At 41.1% G+C, this 20,587-nt stretch overlaps 1 protein-coding gene and 1 long non-coding RNA gene across 5 annotated transcripts; one reads left to right on the forward strand and one right to left on the reverse strand.

Moving 5' to 3' along the window:
• Window positions 1–3,432: 3,432 nt before the first annotated feature.
• LOC116357686 (uncharacterized) lies at window positions 3,433–8,000 on the reverse strand. The gene is made up of 2 exons (XR_004205605.1): window positions 6,044–8,000; window positions 3,433–5,911 (listed from the first exon to the last, which is right to left on the reverse strand). It is a non-coding gene; the product is annotated as an uncharacterized LOC116357686 (long non-coding RNA).
• Window positions 7,291–17,052, forward strand: LOC109870629 (caspase-8). 4 transcript variants are annotated; one of them, XM_020461187.2, is made up of 14 exons: window positions 8,156–8,272; window positions 8,578–8,756; window positions 8,918–9,201; window positions 9,975–10,080; window positions 10,225–10,360; window positions 10,522–10,595; window positions 10,709–10,754; window positions 10,887–10,963; window positions 11,777–11,810; window positions 11,921–12,016; window positions 12,912–13,000; window positions 13,185–13,305; window positions 15,069–15,585; window positions 15,982–16,294. In XM_020461187.2, the coding sequence occupies exons 3-14, from the start codon at window positions 8,921–8,923 to the stop codon at window positions 16,145–16,147; spliced, it is 1,743 nt and encodes a 580-aa protein (XP_020316776.1). In that variant the 5' UTR covers window positions 8,156–8,272; window positions 8,578–8,756; window positions 8,918–8,920; the 3' UTR covers window positions 16,148–16,294. The 4 variants fall into 4 exon arrangements, with proteins under 4 accessions (XP_020316775.1, XP_020316777.1, XP_020316779.1 ...); XM_020461186.2 differs by lacking the exon at window positions 8,578–8,756 and having other exon boundaries at window positions 7,291–8,272; window positions 15,982–17,052; XM_020461188.2 differs by lacking the exons at window positions 8,156–8,272; window positions 8,578–8,756 and adding an exon at window positions 7,823–7,919.
• Window positions 17,053–20,587: the final 3,535 nt, after the last annotated feature.

Genomic DNA, 20,587 nt, shown 5'->3' on the forward strand with positions numbered 1-20,587 from the left:
AAGATGCTTTCTATGGTGAAGCTGTAGAATTGTTTCAGGATCTGAGGGCCCTTGCCAAATTATTTCAGTCTCCTGAGGGGCAAGAGGTGCTTTCGTACCCTCTTCACGACTCTGTGGGTTTGTGTGGACCATGTTAATTCCTTAGTGATGCGGACACTGAGGAACTTGAAGCTCTTGACCCGCTCCACTACAGCCCCGTCGATGTGGATGGGGGCGTGCTCGCCCCTCTTTCTCCTGTAGTCCATCCAGCTGCTTGACAAAGATACGTTTTTATTATTTTACAGATGACCTTCAGACTGAATATTGATTAATTGTCCCCATGGGGTATGAAATGTGGTTTAACCCATTTATGTTGCGTATCATACTGTAGTGTCTTGTCAACAAATCAATCATGTTTTTCACCAAAGTAAGTATTTTTAATAAAAACGACATGTACCCTATTCTTGGTCCACAGTACTTTTTACTGACATATCAACCACCTGATTAAGAAAATGTTTACAAGATTCTTGCTTTTTAGTCTTTTTACATTTTAACTATTTATTTTCCTATTCCTACTATTCAAGGTCTCTGCTAACAGGAATGGTGCTATATTAATTCCTAACCAATTGAATTCCTGCCTTTTGACCAACATCTCTGGTGACTGATTTGGAGTCTTCTTACTACAGTCCTCTGAATGGGAAAAGTTAGTGCCACAACACTGAACTGCAGTAAGCCAAAATCATACACATGATGTTCATTGGTGCAGGAGGGTTAGGGGGAGTTGACCAATCAGGTTCACGTGAAGGTTTTTGTTCATATCCAGTTCTAAATCCACTGTCAAAATATGCTCTAACATCCAGTTGAGAACAGGGCTAAAAGGGCAACTCCACCACTTTTTAACACCTCCAGCACAATTCCACTGTATTCATGTGTAAAAAACGACACATTTCTACTTTTTGTTAGAAAGAAAATATATAAAAGTTCAAAAGTTCAACCCGATGACGTTATCAAACAGTGATTTTCAAAAAAACTATGAGATTCGTGGGGATGTGGCTAGCAAGAAAATAACCCTGCCTCTGGCTTGAAACTTTGTGTGGGTTTTGAAAATCACGTTTTTTAAAAAATCCAACCCTGTGATGTCACAGAGATCTTCCTTCTCATCTTTCTAACCACAGATCATAGAAACATAAATGTGTAGACAATGGTTTGCTGCTGGAGAAAATGAAAACGAGGTTGAAAAGTGGTGGAATTTCCCATTTTTAAAGCTTTAACTGATTGAATCTAGGCCTTAGTGCCTGTATCTGACACTTTTCTCTCCATTTTACAGTTTGGGAATGGATACTTTTAAAAAGGAGGCATCCTCGGCTCTGTCTGTGAGTACAGGACACACGCTGATCCGGTGCCTCCTTAGACAGTGTGTTGTGAGATGCTAACCACTATGTTGTGTGTTGATATACACTGAACAAAAACATATACACACAACATGCAACAATTTCAAAGATTTTACTGAGTTACAGGTCATATAAGGAAATCGGTCAATTTAAATAAATAAATGAGGCCCTATTCTATTGGTGAAAAATCATAAAACCAGTCTGTATCTGGTGTGACCACCATTCTCTTCATGCAGCGCAACACATCTCCTTCACATAGAGTTGATCAGGCTGTTAATTGTGGCCTGTGGAATGTTGTCCTGCTCCTCTTGAATGGCTGTGCAAAGCTGTTGGATATTGGCGGGAACTGGAACGTGATGTCGTACACGCCGATCCAGAGCATCCCAAACATGCTCAATGGGTGACATGTCTGGTGAGGCCATGGAAGAACTGGGACATTTTCAGTTTCCAGGAATTGTGTACAGATCCTTGTGACATGTGGGCGTGAATTATCATGCTGAAACATAAGGTGATGGTGGTGGATGAATGGCATGACAATGGGCCTCAGGATATCGTCACAGTATCTCTGTGCATTCAAATTGCCATCAATAAAATGCAACTGTGTTCATTGTCCACAGCTTATGCCTGCCAATACCATAACCCCACCATGGGGCACTCTGTTCACAAAGTTGACATCAGAAAACCACTCGCCCACACAACGCCATGCATGCTGTCTGCCATCTGCACGGTTGAGTTCAAACCGGGATTCAGCTGTGAAGAGCACACTTCTCCAGCGTGCCTGTGGCCATCGAAGGTAAGCATTTGCTCACTGAAGTTGGTTACGACGCCAAACAGCAGTCAAGTCAAGACCCTGGTGAGGACGACGAGCAGTTTGTTCAGACCTTTTTTTCTCTTCAGTATACATTATTGATTACTAAATTGCTAATAATTGTGAAAAGATCATCATTATGAGATAGTGGGATCTGCTGTGTACCCATTAGGCTTCTGCAGGAAACATATTCACCACCTATTGATTCAATCTTTGATTCAATCTTTCTCTATTTATTTTACAGAATCTTTTGTTCAGGACTCAAAGATTAACTTCTCCAAACTGAAGGAGTCGTCTCAGGGCTGGCTCAAGATCCAGGCTCAGGATCCAGGATCAAGATCCAGGTTCAGGATCCAGGATCAAGATCCAGATCCAGGTTCAGATCCAGGATCAAGATCCAGGTTCAGATCCAGGCTCAAGATCCAGGCTCAAGATCCAGGTTCAGATCCAGGTTCAGATCCAGGCTCAGATCCAGGTTCAGATCCAGGTTCAGATCCAGGTTCAGATCCAGGTTCAGATCCAGGCTCAGATCCAGGTTCAGATCCAGGTTCAGATCCAGGCTCAGATCCAGGTTCAGCACTTTAGACCAGGCCTTTTAAGTCACATCATTCGTTCCAGGGGGATCAAGAGGAGATCTATTCCTTATTGTCCCCATGTCCTACTACTGACTTGTTCTACCGTTGATGTGTTGAATATAATTATAATCTGGGTGGTTCCAGCCCTGAATGCTGATTGGCTGACAGCCGTGGTATATCAGACCCTATACCACACCGCCTTATTGCTTAACTATAAAATGCAGAGAATTTCTCTGAGTCTGTGTTGTGTATGGCAATGCTTGGATGATGTGCATTTGTCCGAGGATGAGGATGACTAATGACCTCGTGCTCACCACTGTATTAGTCAGTTATTGCAACATTGTGTTCTTTGCAATGTGTTCATTGGAGAGGTTGTCTCGATTTCTTACCTATACTCTCATTGTTATTATTTCACCCCCGATCTAAACTCTTAAATTATTTAAATGTGTAAGACTGCTATTTTTGATAGCGTTTGTACTTTTTGTACTACAACAGTATTTAAATTAGCTCCCAAAGCATTTTAAATGGCAATAAAAATGCCATAGACTTAGATGGGGAAAATGGGGGCATTCTATACAGCTTTTTAATACTATTATTTATACTTTTTTTTACAAAAATTTTAAAATGTGTATTAAAAGCTCCATAGACTTTAATGGGAAATATTTGAATTCACCACTCCTTTTGAACAATTTATGTTACAAAGACCAAACCAACATTGAAATGTACAGGCCGACTCAATTTAGATTGCTTGTCAAAAGCTGTGTGATGCTATTTATACTTTTTTGAACTTAACAATTTAACATTTGCTTAAATGAACATGGGTTTGAATGAGAACTATAGGAATATAGTTGTAGCTATTCAAAATGGCCCTGCTCCTTGATCAATTAAGCGACAACACCAACTTTAAAAACTTCAGGCTATCCTAACTTCAAATTCTCTAAAACCTTTAGAGACAATCGTAATTTGCATAAATTAGCATAGAATTTCATGGATTCAAATGGCAACCATAAGAACACAGTGGTAGACATTTAAAATGCTACTGCTCTTTAACCATTTCAGCTACAACAACTTTAACATTTTCAAAACTTTTAGATATTAGAACTATTTAAATGAGCTAAATTAGTATAAAATTACCCACCAACAGTAACTCTTGAACCGTTCAATCTAGAGACACCAATCTAACATTCATGTGTTAAAGGCCCAATGCAGATGTTTTTATATCAATATCAAATCATTTCTGGGTAACAAAACTACCTTACTGTAATAGATTTCAATGGAAATGTGCTAAAATTGCTTTTAGAAAAATACTATTTCTCAAGCAAGAATTTTGCTAGGACTGTCTGGGAATGGTCTGAGTGGGGAGGGGAAAACTAAAACTAGTTTGGAACTCTCTTTGTTATTGGTCCATTAACCAATTTACTGCATGGTGATATCACCATGGAAAGCCAAAACCCCTGCCCATGCAAACCTGCTGATTATAAGGTCCTGTGTAGATTGTATTTTCAACCAGCAACTATCAGGAAATAAACACTGATCAAATGTTTTCACACCTTTACAGTGTTAGTTTCATCAGCGGTTGTACAATATGATATAGTATTTTGACTGCACTGGGCCTTTGTAAGGCTTTCCTAACCTTCAAGACAAGGGCTGCATTCCAAACACTTAACAGACACACCCTCTCCCCTCAGCCCTCAAATTAAGAGGACACTTCTGATGACGTATCGTTACGTCTGACGAGTATACACTTGCAGGGTAAGGGAGGAAGAATGGATTTTTAAATGGACCACCCTTGCCCGGAAATTTGTCACTCGTTCATCCCACAACGATTGTGTTTTCTAGTGATGGGCATTCCGGCTCTTTTCAGTGAGCTGGCTCGTTCGGCTCAGCTCACCAAAAAGAGCCGGCTCTCTTGGCTCCCAAACGGGTCTTTAAAAAAAATATATGTTTCATATTTTTTCAAGTCAAACAATTTGCAATAGTTTGACTATGATTGGTGTTAAAACAATTCTAATTAAATTATTAAATTAAATCATACTCTACCTGAACCACAATGTATTTAAAAATGCATTGGTTTGTTATGAAAAAGAATGCTATAAAACATTTGCATTTAAAGTATAACTTTGTAATGTATATAAACAAAGTCCATATAAATGTAAACAATCCGAACAACAAAATAATAGAATATTTCACCATATCAAAGAAAAATAATTAACATTGTGCAAAACCGCAGCATCCCAGTTAAAACATTAAACTGGTCCCTCTTTTCTCTCTCTTCTTTATGGCCATGTTATAACCAGCAGCACACTGCAATGCTGACCAGATTTTTCTTTTATGAGATATTTGCATTCTGAAATACAAGCTGCCTCACAACCGCTGATGAGATTTCTTCGCTCAGTAATTATTTGTCCCTCTCAGAGGGAACGGATGTGGCCCCTATGCAGAGTCTCCCTGTCATGACTTTAGTAAGCCGTGGGTAGACAGGGGTCTTGTTCTTCCACCAGCTCAGAGGAGCTGCAGATCTTTGGAGGAGGGTCTCTCCAAATAGGATCGGACCGCCATTATGGCGTCTGCTGAGTGATTCCTTCCTGCTGCATCCCCAGTTGCTCTCTTGTCAAACAGCATCCAAACAGAAGACGTTTGTGGCACTACTGCTGGTGCTTCTTCTCCATCTGCTCCCTCTTCTTCCTGTTGCCCTGGTGCCTGAACCAGCTGACTACTGGGGCTGTCCCTCCCTCTTCTTCCTGTTGCCCTGGTGCCTGAGCCAGCTGACTGCTGGGGCTGTCCCTCCCTCTTCTTCCTGTTGCCTGAGCCAGCTGACTGCTGGGGATGTCCCTCCCTCTTCTTCCTGTTGCCCTGGTGCCTGAGCCAGCTGACTACTGGGGCTGTCCCTTCCTGCTGCTGAGGTTATTCTTTGAAGAGCCTCATCAATCGCTCTGGCATCACTGAAGGCTAACTTCTTAAACCTGGGGTCAAGTGCAGCGGTTTCTGATAGCACGTGATTGTATTCCATTCTGTGGAACTTTCTGTCCATTGATGAACATAGGGTGTCCATCAACTCTTGTTCATGTCCTGTGGTTACATTTTCTTCTCTCTGGTGGCTGGCTGTGATTCGCTGCAGACCCATACACTGGAGTATCATTTTTGAGGCTGTCACATAGCTGAAAAGAGAGAACAGCAACTTATTTGTTCAGGTTCATGTTTTGTCTACTGATACTACATTCTCATCTACTGCTCATATACATATATAACACTGGGTTAAATAATGATGTAGTAATAACTGCTTACTGTACCTCTCTCCGCTGATCTCCACCTTGACCTGCTCAAAGGGTTCCAGGACTCTGCACATCTCCTCCACCACCTCCCATTCCTCTTGGGTCAGAGCATCAACAGGTGCATTGACAATGGCCAGGGTAGAGATAATGGCATCCTTTGACTCAAGAAACCGCTTCAACATATAACATGTTGAATTCCACCTTGTAGTGCAGTCTTGTTAGGCCTCAACTCAGGCATCCCCATCTGGCGTTGTGTAGACTTTAGTTGTTCAGCACCTACTGTGCTCCTGTGGAAGTATTCCACAGCTGCTTTCACTTTGTCCACAGTGGCCTTCATCACCTTCAGAGCATCTCTGACAATCAGGTTGATTGTGTGGGCAAGACATGGATGATGGGTCCATTTTAAAATGTTCATGACTTTGGTTATGTTAGCTGCATTGTCGCTAACACAACAGACCCCTTTTCCATCTACTACTTGCCATTCTCTGGCCACTCTCAACAGTTCCTCTGCCAAGTTCTCTGAGGTGTGTCTGTCGCTGAACTCAAAGCAGCCCAGAAGACAGCTAGACATCAAACCATCTTCAATGAAGTGACAGGTAACCGACCTGTAAGAAGTGGTTACCCTTGATGTTCAACAGTCAGTGGTAAGGCAAGCTGAAGTAGCTTTTTGGACTCTTTCCCCGCACTGAAGCCTGTGTGCTCTCGTACAGATGTGGAATAAGTGATTTTGAAAGGGTTTTCCTGCTTGGAATTGTGTACATTGGATTTAGACTATTGCTATAATTTCTAAATCCTCTGTCCTTCACGATCGAAAATGGCTGGAAATCGGTGGCAATTATTTTAGCCAATGCAATATCCATTTGGCTGTGTTTTGCTAGACATAGACTGTGGCATAAACTGGTCCATAGAATACTGCGTTGCTGTGCGTCGCGGAGTAGGCCTACTTGAGCTCCGCTACAGCTAGCTTCACAGTTGGGTGCACAGTTCGCATATGCCGGTGTAGGTTGTGCATAGAAATGGCTTTATATGAGATTTTATTTTGGGAAATTCTACACTGTGCTCTAACATTGTCTACATTATTAAAATGCATCCAAGTTCTACTGTGCTTCCGACTCACTGGAAAGCTATCTTTCCTCGGCTGCTAAGTGTGTGACTGTGAGTGAGTTGGCTCGGCCATCCCTCACGCATCTTTGGTTCATTGGTTGACACTGTTGTGTCTGATTGACAGGAACAGCAGGTGAGACTGTTAGTCTGAGCAGACAGTCAGAACTAAGGTGTTTGCGCTTGAGCATTTAGGCCTATACATATTTTTTTCGTTCTTTGGATTAGTTAATTCTATTAATTTAAATATTTTGATTATTCATATCTTAATTTTTTAAATAGATTCCGTTCTTCTGATATGCGAGCCGATCACTAGTGTTTTCAGCCACCGGTAGCTTGTTGGGTGCTTTATATGCGCTACACTCAATTATGATTGCATGTCTACTTACATTAAATATATAATTATTAATATACGTCGGCTGTATGATAGCTAGCAAATTAATTAGCTAACTAATGTTAGCCTGCCTAGCTGGAAGGAAAATGTTTTATTTCTACAATTTCCAAAAACTGACCAAACAAAAACAAATGACTTTTACGATACGTGTTTGTGCATTAGTTGCACAATTTGTAACTTATTTACATTCGTCTTTACTTACACTTGTATGTTGACTTTGAGGTTTTAAAGTTTTTGGCTGCGTTTCAGGTCCCGAAATGAACATAATTGTACACTCGCAAACGCCATTAAAAACTAGGGCTGAGGGTCTTACGTTGCAAACTTCCATTGTTTAGCTAATCATTTGGACCGACGACAAAATATTGCCGCTGGGATTCCCCCAAAGCATTAAGGCGGAGGGTAAGTGGACAAGGGTGTGTCTTCATGAGTTTGAAAACAGCCAAGATAGCAAGCGCACACATTTTTTTCAAGAAATGTACCTTTCTATTTGGAAATGTGCGTAAGGAAAGCGAGAGTACTGTACTTGTGTTCTGGCCACTTTGTAGCCTACAGTACCTGACATTCCGAAGGACTTCAAGTCGTTGATCAACTAAAATGACTTGTGGTTGTCATCGTGAAGAATACCGGATCGTTGAAAAACATTGATATTCCTGTAGCCTACTTTGTTACCCCTCTAAACGTATAGGCAGGCCTATGTGGATGTGAGATATCTGACGCACATTTAAAACATCGAGCGCACAGGTTACCTAATGGTAGGCCACTTTTCCTTATTTTTTGGGGGGAGGGGGTGGAACATTTGTTCGAATTAACAGTAAACATGGTATTCTACACTATATAGTCTATCTGTACAGTGAACACATTTTAATGGTCAGCCATGGGTGAATTAATTTATACTTGTCATGGATTCTCATACATAGTTTAGCCTAACAATTAGACATATGGATATTTAAAAAAAAAAATATATATATATATATATATATATATATATTACAACTATATATTTAATTATGTGAGCCTAATCTTTGACAAAATGTCTTAAGCATCTGCTCTTCTATAGAGTGAGGTGATTTTTGCACCCATACCCAGCTCCCTGGTTGAAAGTGAGGTACCTAGGGGTCCCCAGCACCCTGGTTTGGGTCTCCAGCCCCCTGGTTGAAAGTGAGGTACCTAGGGGTCCCCAGCACCCTGGTTTGGGTCTCCAGACCCCTGGTTGAAAGTTGCTAGACTATTCAAGAGGTCTATCCATAGGCCTATATTTACTACACACTTGAAATATATTTTCAACTGACAACATATTATTACCATGTGCTGAGATTGTAAATTAACAATATGTATTTATAGTATAAATATCAAACATAGTGATCATGTTTGTTTTCATTATATTGGTTTTGCGACAGGAGATGGATTTCCAAAGGCTGCTGTTGCAGGTGGAACAAGCCCTGAGCAGTGAAGAAGTACAAGCACTTGCATTTCTTTGCAAAGATCTGCTTGAGAAAGACTGTAGCTCAGTGCCCACAGCAAGTCAACTCTTCTCTCTTCTGATGGACCAAGAACTGTTAACCCCCGATCAGCCTTACTTGCTTGCCGATTTATTATGTACCATCCAGCGCCACAGCTTGATGCGAGAGCTTGGCCTCAACAACCAGCTTCCAACAACCAGTAGCCTCATCTCTCCTTATAGGTGAATATACAGGCCAGAGGTAGAAAAAGTACTTAATTGTCACACTTGAGTAAAAGTAAAGATACCTTAAATAAGTGAAAAGTGAAAGTAATTCAGTAAAATAATACTTGAGTAAAAGTCTAAAAGTATCTGGTTTTAAATGTACTGAAGTACAGTGGTAGAAAAAGTACTCAATTGTCATACTTGAGTAAAAGTAAATGCTATACATCAAATTCCTTATATTAAACAAACCAGACGGCAGCGTTTGCTTATTTACACTCAAACATAATTTGAAAACGAAGCATTTGTGTTTAGTGAGTTTGCCCGATCAGAGGCAGTAAGGATGACCAGGGACGTTCTCTTGCTAAGTACGCGAATTGGACCATTTTCCTGTCCTGCTAAACATTCAAATTGTAACGAGTACTTTTGGGTGTCAGGGAAAATGTATGGAGTAAAAAGTACATTTTTTTTAGGAATGTAAATGACGTAAAAGTAAAAGTTGGCAAAAAATATAAATAGTAAAGTACAGATACCCCCCCAAAACGACTTAAGTAGTACTTTAAAGTATGTTTTACTTAAGTACTTTACACCACTGTATTGGCCTCATTTACCACATCTGAATTGCATACAACAGCTTTACCCACAAATGAATAGCGATAAGTAGAAGTTGCCATTAATAACACAAATGTAAACACTCATGTTGTTGTGTTACTGTTTCCTCACATACAAAATACTCTAGTGTAATAGGATGTTTTCTGAAAAGCGTATGAGTCATTGTAATCCACCATCTGCAGAAAACTGCTGTATGACCTATCAGAGAACACCACTGAAGACGAGTTGAGAGAGATTAAGTTCCTATTGGTTAACATACTCCCTCGTAGGAAACTGGAGGGCAACGTGGTGAGTACGTCAGAACAGTCTGAAATTCAACACGTGTTGTCCAGAATAAGGTAGTAACTTGTATTATTTAGTGAAATATGAGTAGAAAGAATGCTTCATCTTGAAGGACCAACTGACATTACACATTTTGCTCTATTCTTTCAGACTACCTTGCAAGTATTCCTGGAAATGGAGAAAATGGATATTTTGAGCGTCATAAAACTAAACATTGTTGAAAGTATGTTTGGAAGTGTCTGCCCCATGTTGAAAACAAGAATCAACCAGTTTAAAACAAAGCAGGGCAAGTGTTTCACTTTCAGTTTCTGTGGGTGACTAACAGATTCATTTCCTTAGTAAATTACTGACTGGCTGAACAAACCTATTCATTGCCTGTATATGCCTGTCAATGATTTAGCACAGTAGTATGACTCAGATGTGTTATGCAATGCTATATTCAAACAGGGCCAGTAACCCCAAAAACAGGGGTGGGATTGTTAAGACCAAGGTCTTCTTCTGCATGTCTTCCAGAAAACCAGGTAACATAGAATTATTTCTTACGTAATCTTGATATCCACCAGTCCTTATGGACATTTCTCAGTTTCTGTCTGGATTATCATCACAGAATGTCATGACTATTCTATTCCATCAGGCTGTCTCCATGCTCCCAATGAGACCTGTGTCATGTGGACTATCAGGTAGGAACTATGACTACAGTAGATGTCAAATCTTCTTCAATATGTTATCAAACCGTTTCTTTATTTTTCATTTAATCTTTTATTTAATTTGCTAAAACATGCGTCCATTTATTTTCCTGTTGTGTGTCTTAGTCGAACAACGTGGACATTCTGACACGATGTTCTTGCCCTCTTCGTACTTCTCTTCAGCTTCACAGCCTTCAGCTGAGGTCAGTGACTAATGTTCAGGTTCACAGCCTTCAGCTGAGGTCAGTGACTAATGTTCAGGTTCACAGCCTTCAGCTGAGGTCAGTGACTAATGTTCAGGTTCACAGCCTTCAGCTGAGGTCAGTGACTAATGTTCAGGTTCACAGCCTTCAGCTGAGGTCAGTGACTAATGTTCAGGATCACAGCCTTCAACTGAGGTCAGCGACTAATCTTCAGGTTCACATCCTTCAACTGAGGTCAGTGTCTAATGTTCAGGTTCACAGCCTTCAGCTGAGGTCAGTGACTAATGTTCAGGTTCACAGCCTTCAGCTGAGGTCAGTGACTAATGTTCAGGTTCACAGCCTTCAGCTGAGGTCAGTGACTAATGTTCAGGTTCACAGCCTTCAAGCTGAGGTCAGTGACTAATGTTCAGGTACACAGCCTTCAACTGAGTTCAGTGACTAATCTTCAGGTTCACAGCCTTCAGCTGAGGTCAGCGACTAATGTTCAGGTATACAGCCTTCAGCTGAGGTCAGTGACTAATGTTCAGGTTCACAGCCTTCAACTGAGGTCAGAGACTAATCTTCAGGTACACAGCCTTCAACTGAGATCAGCGACTAATCTTCAGGTTCACAGCCTTCAGCTGAGGTCAGTGTCTAATGTTCAGGTTCACAGCCTTCAACTGAGGTTGGTGTCTAATGTTCAGTTCAGGTTTTGAGACACTTATTTATGCTGCATTGGACCTACCGGACACACCACGTGTCTTTACATCAGAGGCTACGGCCATCCCTCATGTCTGTGTAGTCACTAATTATTCCCTCTACTTCCTTCCACAGGTGTCCACTCTGAATCCAGCTGACACCTCTCTGGGTGAGTCCCACACTGAACAAGGTGTGGCTCAGCACATTTTCTCTGTATTGGAGTACAGTGCAGAACTCACAAAACCTTTGTTGTGTCATCTTGGTCTGCTCACACACCAGATGTTCGGAGGGTCTCAGATACAGCGGATGCAGTACTTTCACATAGGCTGGGTCTCCTAAGTACCAGTGGGGACAACGATGCTGCTCTCAGCCAAGGTCAGTTCATATAATTTAGAATGCCAATCTATACTGAAAAAATATATATAAACGCAACATGTAAAGTGTTGGTTTCGTGAGCTAAAATAAAGGATCCCAGAAATTTTCCAAAGACACAAAATGCTTTTTTTCTCTCAAATTTTGTGCAGAAAGTTGATGACATCCCTGTTAGTGAGCCTTTGCCAAAATAATCCATCCACCTGACAGGTCCAGCATATCAATAAACTGATTAAACAGCAAGTACAGGTGCACCTTGTGCTAGGGACAATAAAAGGCCACTCTAAAAATGTGAAGTTTTGTCACACAACACAATGCCACAGATGTCTCAAGTTTGTAGGGAGTGTGCAATTGGCATGCTGACTGGAGGAATGTCCACCAGAGATGTTGCCAGGGAATTTCAATGTTCATTTCTCTACCATAAGCCGCCTCTAACGCCATCTTAGAGAATTTGTACGTTCAACCAGCCTCACAATCTCAGACCACATCAGCCCAGGACCTCCACATCCGGCTTCTTCACCTGCGGGAGCATCTGAGACCAGCCATCCGGACAGCTGATGAAACGGAGGAGTATTTCTGCCTTTAATGAAGCCCTTTTGTGGGGGAAAACGCATTCTGATTGGGTGGGTCTGGCTCCTGACTGTGCCCCTGCCCAATCATGTGAAGTCCATAGTTTAGGGCCTAATAAATGTATTTCAATTGACTTAACTGAACTGTAACTCCGTAAAATCGTTTAAATTGTTGCATTTTTGCATTTCATATTTTTGTTCAGCATTCAAAAGGGGCCTGTAGACTGTCCCCTCTCCTCTACTCTCTCTGTTGGTTCATCGGCATCACTGTTAAATGTTAGCCATATCATTGATTCATTCTTACCTGATCCATGTCTTCTCTCCCATAGAGAATCATCGTGTTTCATCCATACCCTCACGTGGACACAATAAGAACTTTGACCCTGCAAATCGTCAGACAGGAAACACCACAAAAGAGGTCTCTCATGATACTAACCTTTTTTTAAATGAGCATTGACAAAGTCTTTTCAGTCCATGCTTTTACTGAAATCTGACTGGGTATTGTATAGATTATTTGAAGTACAGTAGCAGTTTTGGGGATTATGGATGATGCTGTCCTTAACTGGATTTATTAATTATTTATGCATGTTTTCTTTCTGTAGGAAGTGGGAGAATATGCTATGACAGGAAGAAAGAGGGGTTACTGTCTGATAATTAACAACTACAACTTCAGAAATTCTCCAAAACCCCTAAACAATAGAGAGGGAACACAGGTTGATGAAAGTAAGAAATTTGTAGATATATTATAGTAGATATTTGTTACAGTTGAAGTCGGAACGCTTAGGTTTATTAAAACTCGTTTTTTCAACCACTCCACAAATATCTTGTTAACAAATGATAGATTTGGCAAGTTGGTTAGGACATCCACTTTGTGCATAACACAAGTAATTTTTCCAACAATTGTTTACAGACAGATTATTTCACTTATAATTCACTGTATCACAATTCCAGTGGGTCAGAAGTTTACATACACTAAGTTGACTGTGCCTTTAAACAGCTTGGAAAATTCCAGAAAGTGACATCATGGCTTTAGAAGCTTCTGATAGGCTAATTGACATAATTTGAGTCAATTGGAGGTATACCTGTGGATGTATTTCAAGGCCTAACTTCAAACTTAGTGCCTCTTTGTTTGACATCATGGGAAAATCAAAAGAAATCAGCCAAGACCAATTGAAGACCTTCACAAGTCTGGTTCATTCTTAAGAGCAATTTCCAAATGCCTGAAGGTACCATGTTCATCTGTACAAACAATAGTACGCAAGTATAAACACCATGGGACCACGCAGCCGTCATACCGCTCAGGAAGGAGACGCGTTCTGTCTCCTAGAGATGAACGTACTTTGGTACGAAAAGTGCAAATCAACCCCAGAACAACAACAAAGGACATTGTGAAGATGCTGGAGGAAACAGGTACAAAAGTATCTATATCCACAGTAAAACCAGTCCTATATCGACATAACCTGAAAGGCCGCTTAGCAAGGAAGAAGCCACTGTTCCAAAACCACCATAAAAAAGCCAGACTACGGTTTTCAACTGCAGATGGGGACAAAGATCGTACTTTTTGGAGAAATGTCCTCTGGTCTGATGAAACAAAAATATAACTCTTTGGCCATAATGACCATCGTTATGTTTGGAGGAAAAAGGAGGAGGCTTGCAAGCCAAAGAACACCATCCCAACCGTGAAGCACGGGGGTGGCAGCATCATGTTGTCGGGCTGCTTTGTTGCAGGAGGGACTGTTGCACTTCACAAAATAGATGTCATTATGAGGCAGGGAAATTATGTGGATATATTGAAGCAACATCTCAAGACATCATTCAGGAAGTTAAAGCTTGGTCGCAAATGGGTCTTCCAAATGGACAATGACCCTGAGCATACTTCCAAAGTTGGAGAAAAAAAATGGCTTAAGGACAAAGAAGGCAAGGTATTGGAGTGGCTATCACAAAGCCCTGACCTCAATCCCATCGAAAATGTGTGGGCAGAACTGAAAAAACGTGTGTGAGCAAGGAGGCCTACCAACCTGACTCAGTTACACCAGCTCTGTCAGGAGGAAGGGGCCAAAATTCACCCAACTTATTGTGGGAAGCTTGTGGAAGGCTACCCAAAACGTTTGACCCAAGTTAAACAATTTAAAGGCAATGCTACCGAATACTTATTGAGTATATGTAAACTTCTGACTCACTGGAAATGTGATGAAATAAATAAAAGCTGAAATAAATAATTATCTCTACTATTATTCTGACATTTCACATTCTTAAAATAAAGTGGTGATCCTAACTGACCTAAAACAGGGAATTTTTACTAGGATTAAATGTCAGGAATTGTGAAAAACTGAGTTTAAATGTAAATTGGCTAAGGTGTATGTAAACCGTCCGACTTCAACTGTACATGTTATTCTTGAAATAGTGAAATACTTTTAAGTCGTTTGGTTTTGTAGGACCAGGCCTAAATCACAATCCCCATGTACCTCCATGTGTTTGTGTCTCAGGCAGTTTGGTGAGTGTGTTTGAGTGGCTGGGCTTTGAGACGCAGATTGAGCCAGACTGCAGCCGGGAGCAGTTACTGTCTCGAGTTGAGGAGCTCCGCAGCCGTGACCACAGCCAGATGGACTGCCTGGTGTGCTGCGTTCTGAGCCACGGGCTGGAGGGAGGTGTTTATGGGGTGGACGGGCTGAAGGTCAGAGTTAGGGAGCTCACAGAGCCCTTCTCTGGACTGGAGTGCAGCTCACTGAGGGGGAAGCCCAAGCTGTTCTTTATCCAGGCCTGTCAGGGCATCAAGGAACAACAGCCAGTGTTCATTCAGTCCGATTGCCCAGGCGCTGATGGCTCTACTATCACCAGCTCTATCTGCACTGATGCAGTGGTACCCAGAGACTCCATTCCCTCTGATGCCGACTTCCTTCTGGGCATGGCCACTGTCCCTCACTTTGCCTCTTTCAGAGACATAAGTAAGGGCACTTGGTTCATCCAGTCATTGTGCCAGAACCTCATCAACATGGTTCCCAGGTTAGTGCCAGAACCTCATCAACATGGCTCCCAGGTTAGTGCCAGAACCTAATCAACATGGTTCCCAGGTTAGTGCCAGAACCTCATCAACATGGCTCCCAGGTTAGTGCCAGAACCTCATCAACATGGCTCCCAGGTTAGTGCCAGAACCTCATCAACATGGCTCCCAGGTTAGTTCCAGAACCTCATCAACTTAGTTCCCAGGTTAGTGCCAGAACCTCATCAACATGGCTCCCAGGTTAGTGCTCAGATGTGCTTGGTTTCTTTATATTGTGTCATTCTGAAATCCTCTTTGAAAACATCAGTAAACACTGGACTGTGACATGCAGATGTCAGCGTATGGTTGGTAAATCATTATCAGATTGAATTTCCTCTCATTGTTCTTTCTCCGTCCAGTGGGTATGACTTGCTGTCCATCCTGACCAAGGTAAACAATGATGTCAGCAGTAAGAGTGATAACCATGGCACCAGGAAGCAGATGCCCCAGCCTGCATACTCACTCAGGAAGAGGCTGGTCTTTCCCATCCCAAAACACCCTCCTCCCAGACTACATGAGCCATAAATATTGGCTTGAGAGCACGAGAGAATAGGGGTTTAAATCTGGTCCTTATACTTTCCCACCAAATCAGGGACGGATTCAGACACTGTATGTGTAGACTCACCAACAATATATACACCCTCTGGGATCACTCAGGTAGAAGGTGCAGGTTTACAGTTTATTTTTTATACCTCGCTCTGTTTTATTTACACTACCAGTCAAAAGTTTGGACACACCAAGTCATTCCAGGGTTTTCTTTATTTTTACTGTTTTCTACATTGTAGAATAATAGTGAAGACATCAAAACTGTTAAAATAACATATATGGAATCATGTAGTAACCAAAAAAAGTGTTAAACAAATCAAAATATATTTGAGATTCTTCAAAGTAGCCACCCTTTTCCTTGATGACAGCTTTGCACACATGAGTAGGTGTGTCCAAACTTTTGACAGGTACTGTATAAAAAATGAAATTCAGTAGAAATATATCCAAAAAACTGTAAATAGAAAATTGTAGGAAATGTTTTTAATGCTTCAATGTGAAACCTTTTGGCCAAATTTGAGTTATAGATCTGTCATACTCATTGAAAGCAAGTCTATGAAGCAGTAGATCGGTTCTATGTGGACTATTTCTCTACTTTAAAAAAAATGGTTTACATCTGTTTTGTACACCAGTTTCATACACCTGGAAATACAATATTATTGGTTATGGAAAATATATTTCACAGCAGTTTAAATGGTACAATGATGCTCTACACTATACTTGCTTGTTTTGTCACACTGAAATTAGGCGAACTATTAGAATTTTAGCAGCCAGGAAATGGCAGAGTGATTTCTGCATATTGCATCTTTAAATTGTATTTTTAAATGGTGTAAAGGAGAGCACTTATTATGCAACTTCCTAAATCAATAAAGGCAATTTTCATTCAATGTTGATAAGTTTGTTGCGGTTGCTGTTACAACACATCAGTGTACTCCTTGGCACAACATGGCATGTCATACAACACATTTAAGACAAATTCTTTGACATATCAAGAATAAAACAAAGTGACGTTCAAACATTTATTGGTGCGGTCATGAGTTGCACTATGGCTCTCTTGCTTCTTGCGTGACATGCGTCTTGGCCAAAGCCGGTGTGCGTTTTTCTCAAAGTCAGACATATGACAGGTCTGTCACAAGAAGAAGATTGCTCAAACCTGCTAATGATGTCTGAAACTCCAGGTTTGAGCAGAGACTCCAATGACACTTGCTCTGCATGAAGAGGATATATAGAATACCCGTATCGTAACAACTATGTCCAGTTCCTGTTGTGTCTGGTGGAGAGCTGTTCTCAACAAACTGAAAGTTACATCCTCTATCAGATCACCAGCTAGTACCTAGAAAGCCCCACACACTCACTAACTTCAGAGGTATACTATCTTATTGTCCAAACCACCTATACCCCAAAATCAGGTTAACAATTGGAAACAAGAACACTCCTCTGACCTGGATCTCCTAAAACCTGGCAGGGGAGGTCTTCCATTTCTATAGCAAAGGCCATTCTTTGGTTATCCTTTTCCTGATAACTTTTGTTCAACTTGCTGTCAGGGCTGAGAAACATAACAATTTTTTTTATTTTTAAATGTCAACACTGAAACTGTATAATAACTGTACTTTCCCAACTGTGAATAACCTCAATGGTTTAATAGTTGAATAACCTTACAATGCATCATGGGATCCCTCTCCTGCTCCTCTTTCTAGCTGTTCTCTAAGCATCACCTCAAAGCTACTGTCCTAGAGCAGTAGGGGGAAGAAAAAAAACCATGTTTTTATTACCACAATAATTCAAACTTAATTTGCAGTACATTTTCACAACACAAAACATGAAACACCAAGTTCTGACTGGTGCTATGTGCCAACAGGTGGCTAATTCCCCTTGTACGAGCTCTGGAGGAAGCCATTATCCTTCTCCAGCAGGGATGCGAGGGTTTGAACGGTGAGAGTGGTCAGTTTGACGTATTAGTTAGGAAGCCACCAGCTGTTTCTTACCACGTCTGTCCTCTGCACAGCCCCTCTCCCCCTCCAGAGCCTTGGTGTGGAGGGTCACCAAAGAACTGATTTCAGATCTGAGGGGCTGCATCAGCAGCCTGTTATCAGAGGGAAGTGGGCACTAAGAATCACCTCGATGTCAAAGGACCTTATTCCAATTTGACAGTCCCACATAAAAGTGATCTATAACAATGTAATAACAAAGTTGTCCAGGTAAAGCTATACATTGTTTTTTGGATCATTTGTAGTGTAACCTAGATGTGCTGTAAAAAAAAATACTTCCCTTCCTTCCAAAGTACACCTCTGCTAGCAGTGGGGCATAAAGTATTCACTCCATCTCCAGTTGGTTGTAGCTGCTGCCGGACTCAGCTCTGCCTCGTCCAACAGCTGTGAAACAGAGACATGATGACCTAACAAAGAGACAGAGGTTCCCTTCACCTGACCATGTTGGAGAAACTATCTAGATATCGCACCGCACGGCAGCTGTGCTGGTGGGGCCGCCATTCATCCACCAGGAGGACAGTCAGCTTCCCCACCTGCTCTGGCATGTCCTGCAAAACCCCCTGCCTAGAGAACACAAACGCATGTATAGGCCAATCATGTATAGGCCTATTGGCTCCCGAGTGGCTCAGTGGTCTAAGGCACTGCATCTCAGTCATAGAGGTGTCACTACAGACCTTGGTTTGATTCCAGACTGTATCATAACCGGCCGTGATTGGGAGTCCCATAGGGCGGTGCACAATTGGTCCAGCGTCTTCCGGGGTATTGACGTCATTATTAATAAGAATTTGTTCTTAACTGACTTGCCTGGTTAAATAAATACAAAAAATGTATAGGTCAAGAACAGGTTTTATGCACGGAATGTTACTACCCACGTAAACTACCCATTTGAACTATATCAATGGTATTTGAAAGAGTTTTGTGCTTTGAGTGATATACTGACTTGGGCAAGGGAAATTAAAAACTCTCACATCTCCATAGTTTGGGAAACTCAGTTGGCTACAAACACCACTGATTAAAACAATGATACTGTAGGAATAAAGCTGCAATCCCTTTCTAGGAAATGTAATCTCGTGCTCCTCATTAACCAGTAGATGACAGTATTAACCTATTATCTGACCTACAACTGCGGATGAAAAAATACCTATTTGTCCGGGTGAACCGGTTGTTGTTGATCAAGTTGTCGACTGATGAAATCGGCAATTCACCAAGCTAAATTCGCCGGTTTCTGCAACAGACAAATACACTTGTACAATATACCATTAGCGTGACGCGCATTAACATCCCGGCAGCAATATTAAGACTTGCGGTTTTCCCGATTTTGCCTTCAAAATAAAACTCTGTGGTAAAACGCTATTTGTATATTCATAGTGCACAATGTTACAAAATTATAACTAGATCAGGGAAAAATCTAAACTAAAGATAATTACTACTTTATACAAGATAAAGAATATTATAAAGTGGATCAAACATTGAGAAATCACTATGTTTTTAATATGTCATTGTATGTTAAGTACATGACTGGTGCTAAGCTTAAAAGTGTTTCTTGGTTCTTACAGATCCTATCACGGTTTTAATTGAATTCCAGTTTGCTCGAGATGTATTCCTGGATGATTTTATGGCCTAGTTCATGGTGTAGGCAACTCCGGGTCCTGAAGTGCCGCATGCACTTAATGTTTTTGATTTAACAGACCTGAAAGATCAGGTGTATTGAGTTTAATCACTGAACTGATCAATTAGCTCAGCTGGTCATGTGTTTCACGTAGTTGGAACAAAAATCCTTCAGTACCTCTGCAGCACTCCAGGAACAGGGTTGCCTACCCCTGGCCTAGTAGCTTACCTTAGTATCTTATCTTAGTAACACCCTCTAGTGGCTTACAACCTCGTGTATCTTATCTAGTGGCTTACAACCTCGTGTATCTTATCTAGTGGCTTACAACCTTGTGTATCTTATCTAGTGGCTTACAACCTCGTGTATCTTATCTAGTGGCTTACAACCTCGTGTATCTTATCTAGTGGCTTACAGCCTCGTGTAGCTTATCTTAGTAACACCCTCTAGTGGCTTACAACCTTGTGTATCTTATCCTAGGGTTTTCCTAAATCGGTCTTCTGTTCAACCTGATAATCAATTGTACACACCTGGTGTCCCAGGTCTAAATCAGTCCCTCAACCAATTGTATTAGTTTGGGGACAGGTCGAAAGTCAAAACATTCCAGGACATTTAGCTACCTTGCTGTTGCTAGATCATTTGTCTTGGGAGATCAACATTGGGTTGTTCTTTTACCTGAAATGCATATGGTCCTTTTTTTCAAATAATGAACTAATTGATGGAAGCCATAATCTCTCTACGAATTAAAGCTGATCTACCCGCTACATTTAAAATAAATAAATAACTAAATAGTAATGAACTCATCAAGTTTTGATTATTTGAATCAGC

The sequence above is a fragment of the Oncorhynchus kisutch genome, linkage group LG26 (genome assembly GCF_002021735.2).
Source record: "Oncorhynchus kisutch isolate 150728-3 linkage group LG26, Okis_V2, whole genome shotgun sequence".
NCBI lineage: Eukaryota > Metazoa > Chordata > Actinopteri > Salmoniformes > Salmonidae > Oncorhynchus > Oncorhynchus kisutch.

What these genes read in the sequence shown, in the direction of transcription:
- LOC109870629 (XM_020461186.2), top strand. An exon ending in TCCAGCTGACACCTCTCTGG is followed by an intron (nt 11,811 to 11,920) that starts GTGAGTCCCACA and finishes CTCACACACCAG; the next exon opens with ATGTTCGGAGGGTCTCAGAT. An exon ending in GGGAACACAGGTTGATGAAA is followed by an intron (nt 13,306 to 15,068) that starts GTAAGAAATTTG and finishes TTTGTGTCTCAG; the next exon opens with GCAGTTTGGTGAGTGTGTTT.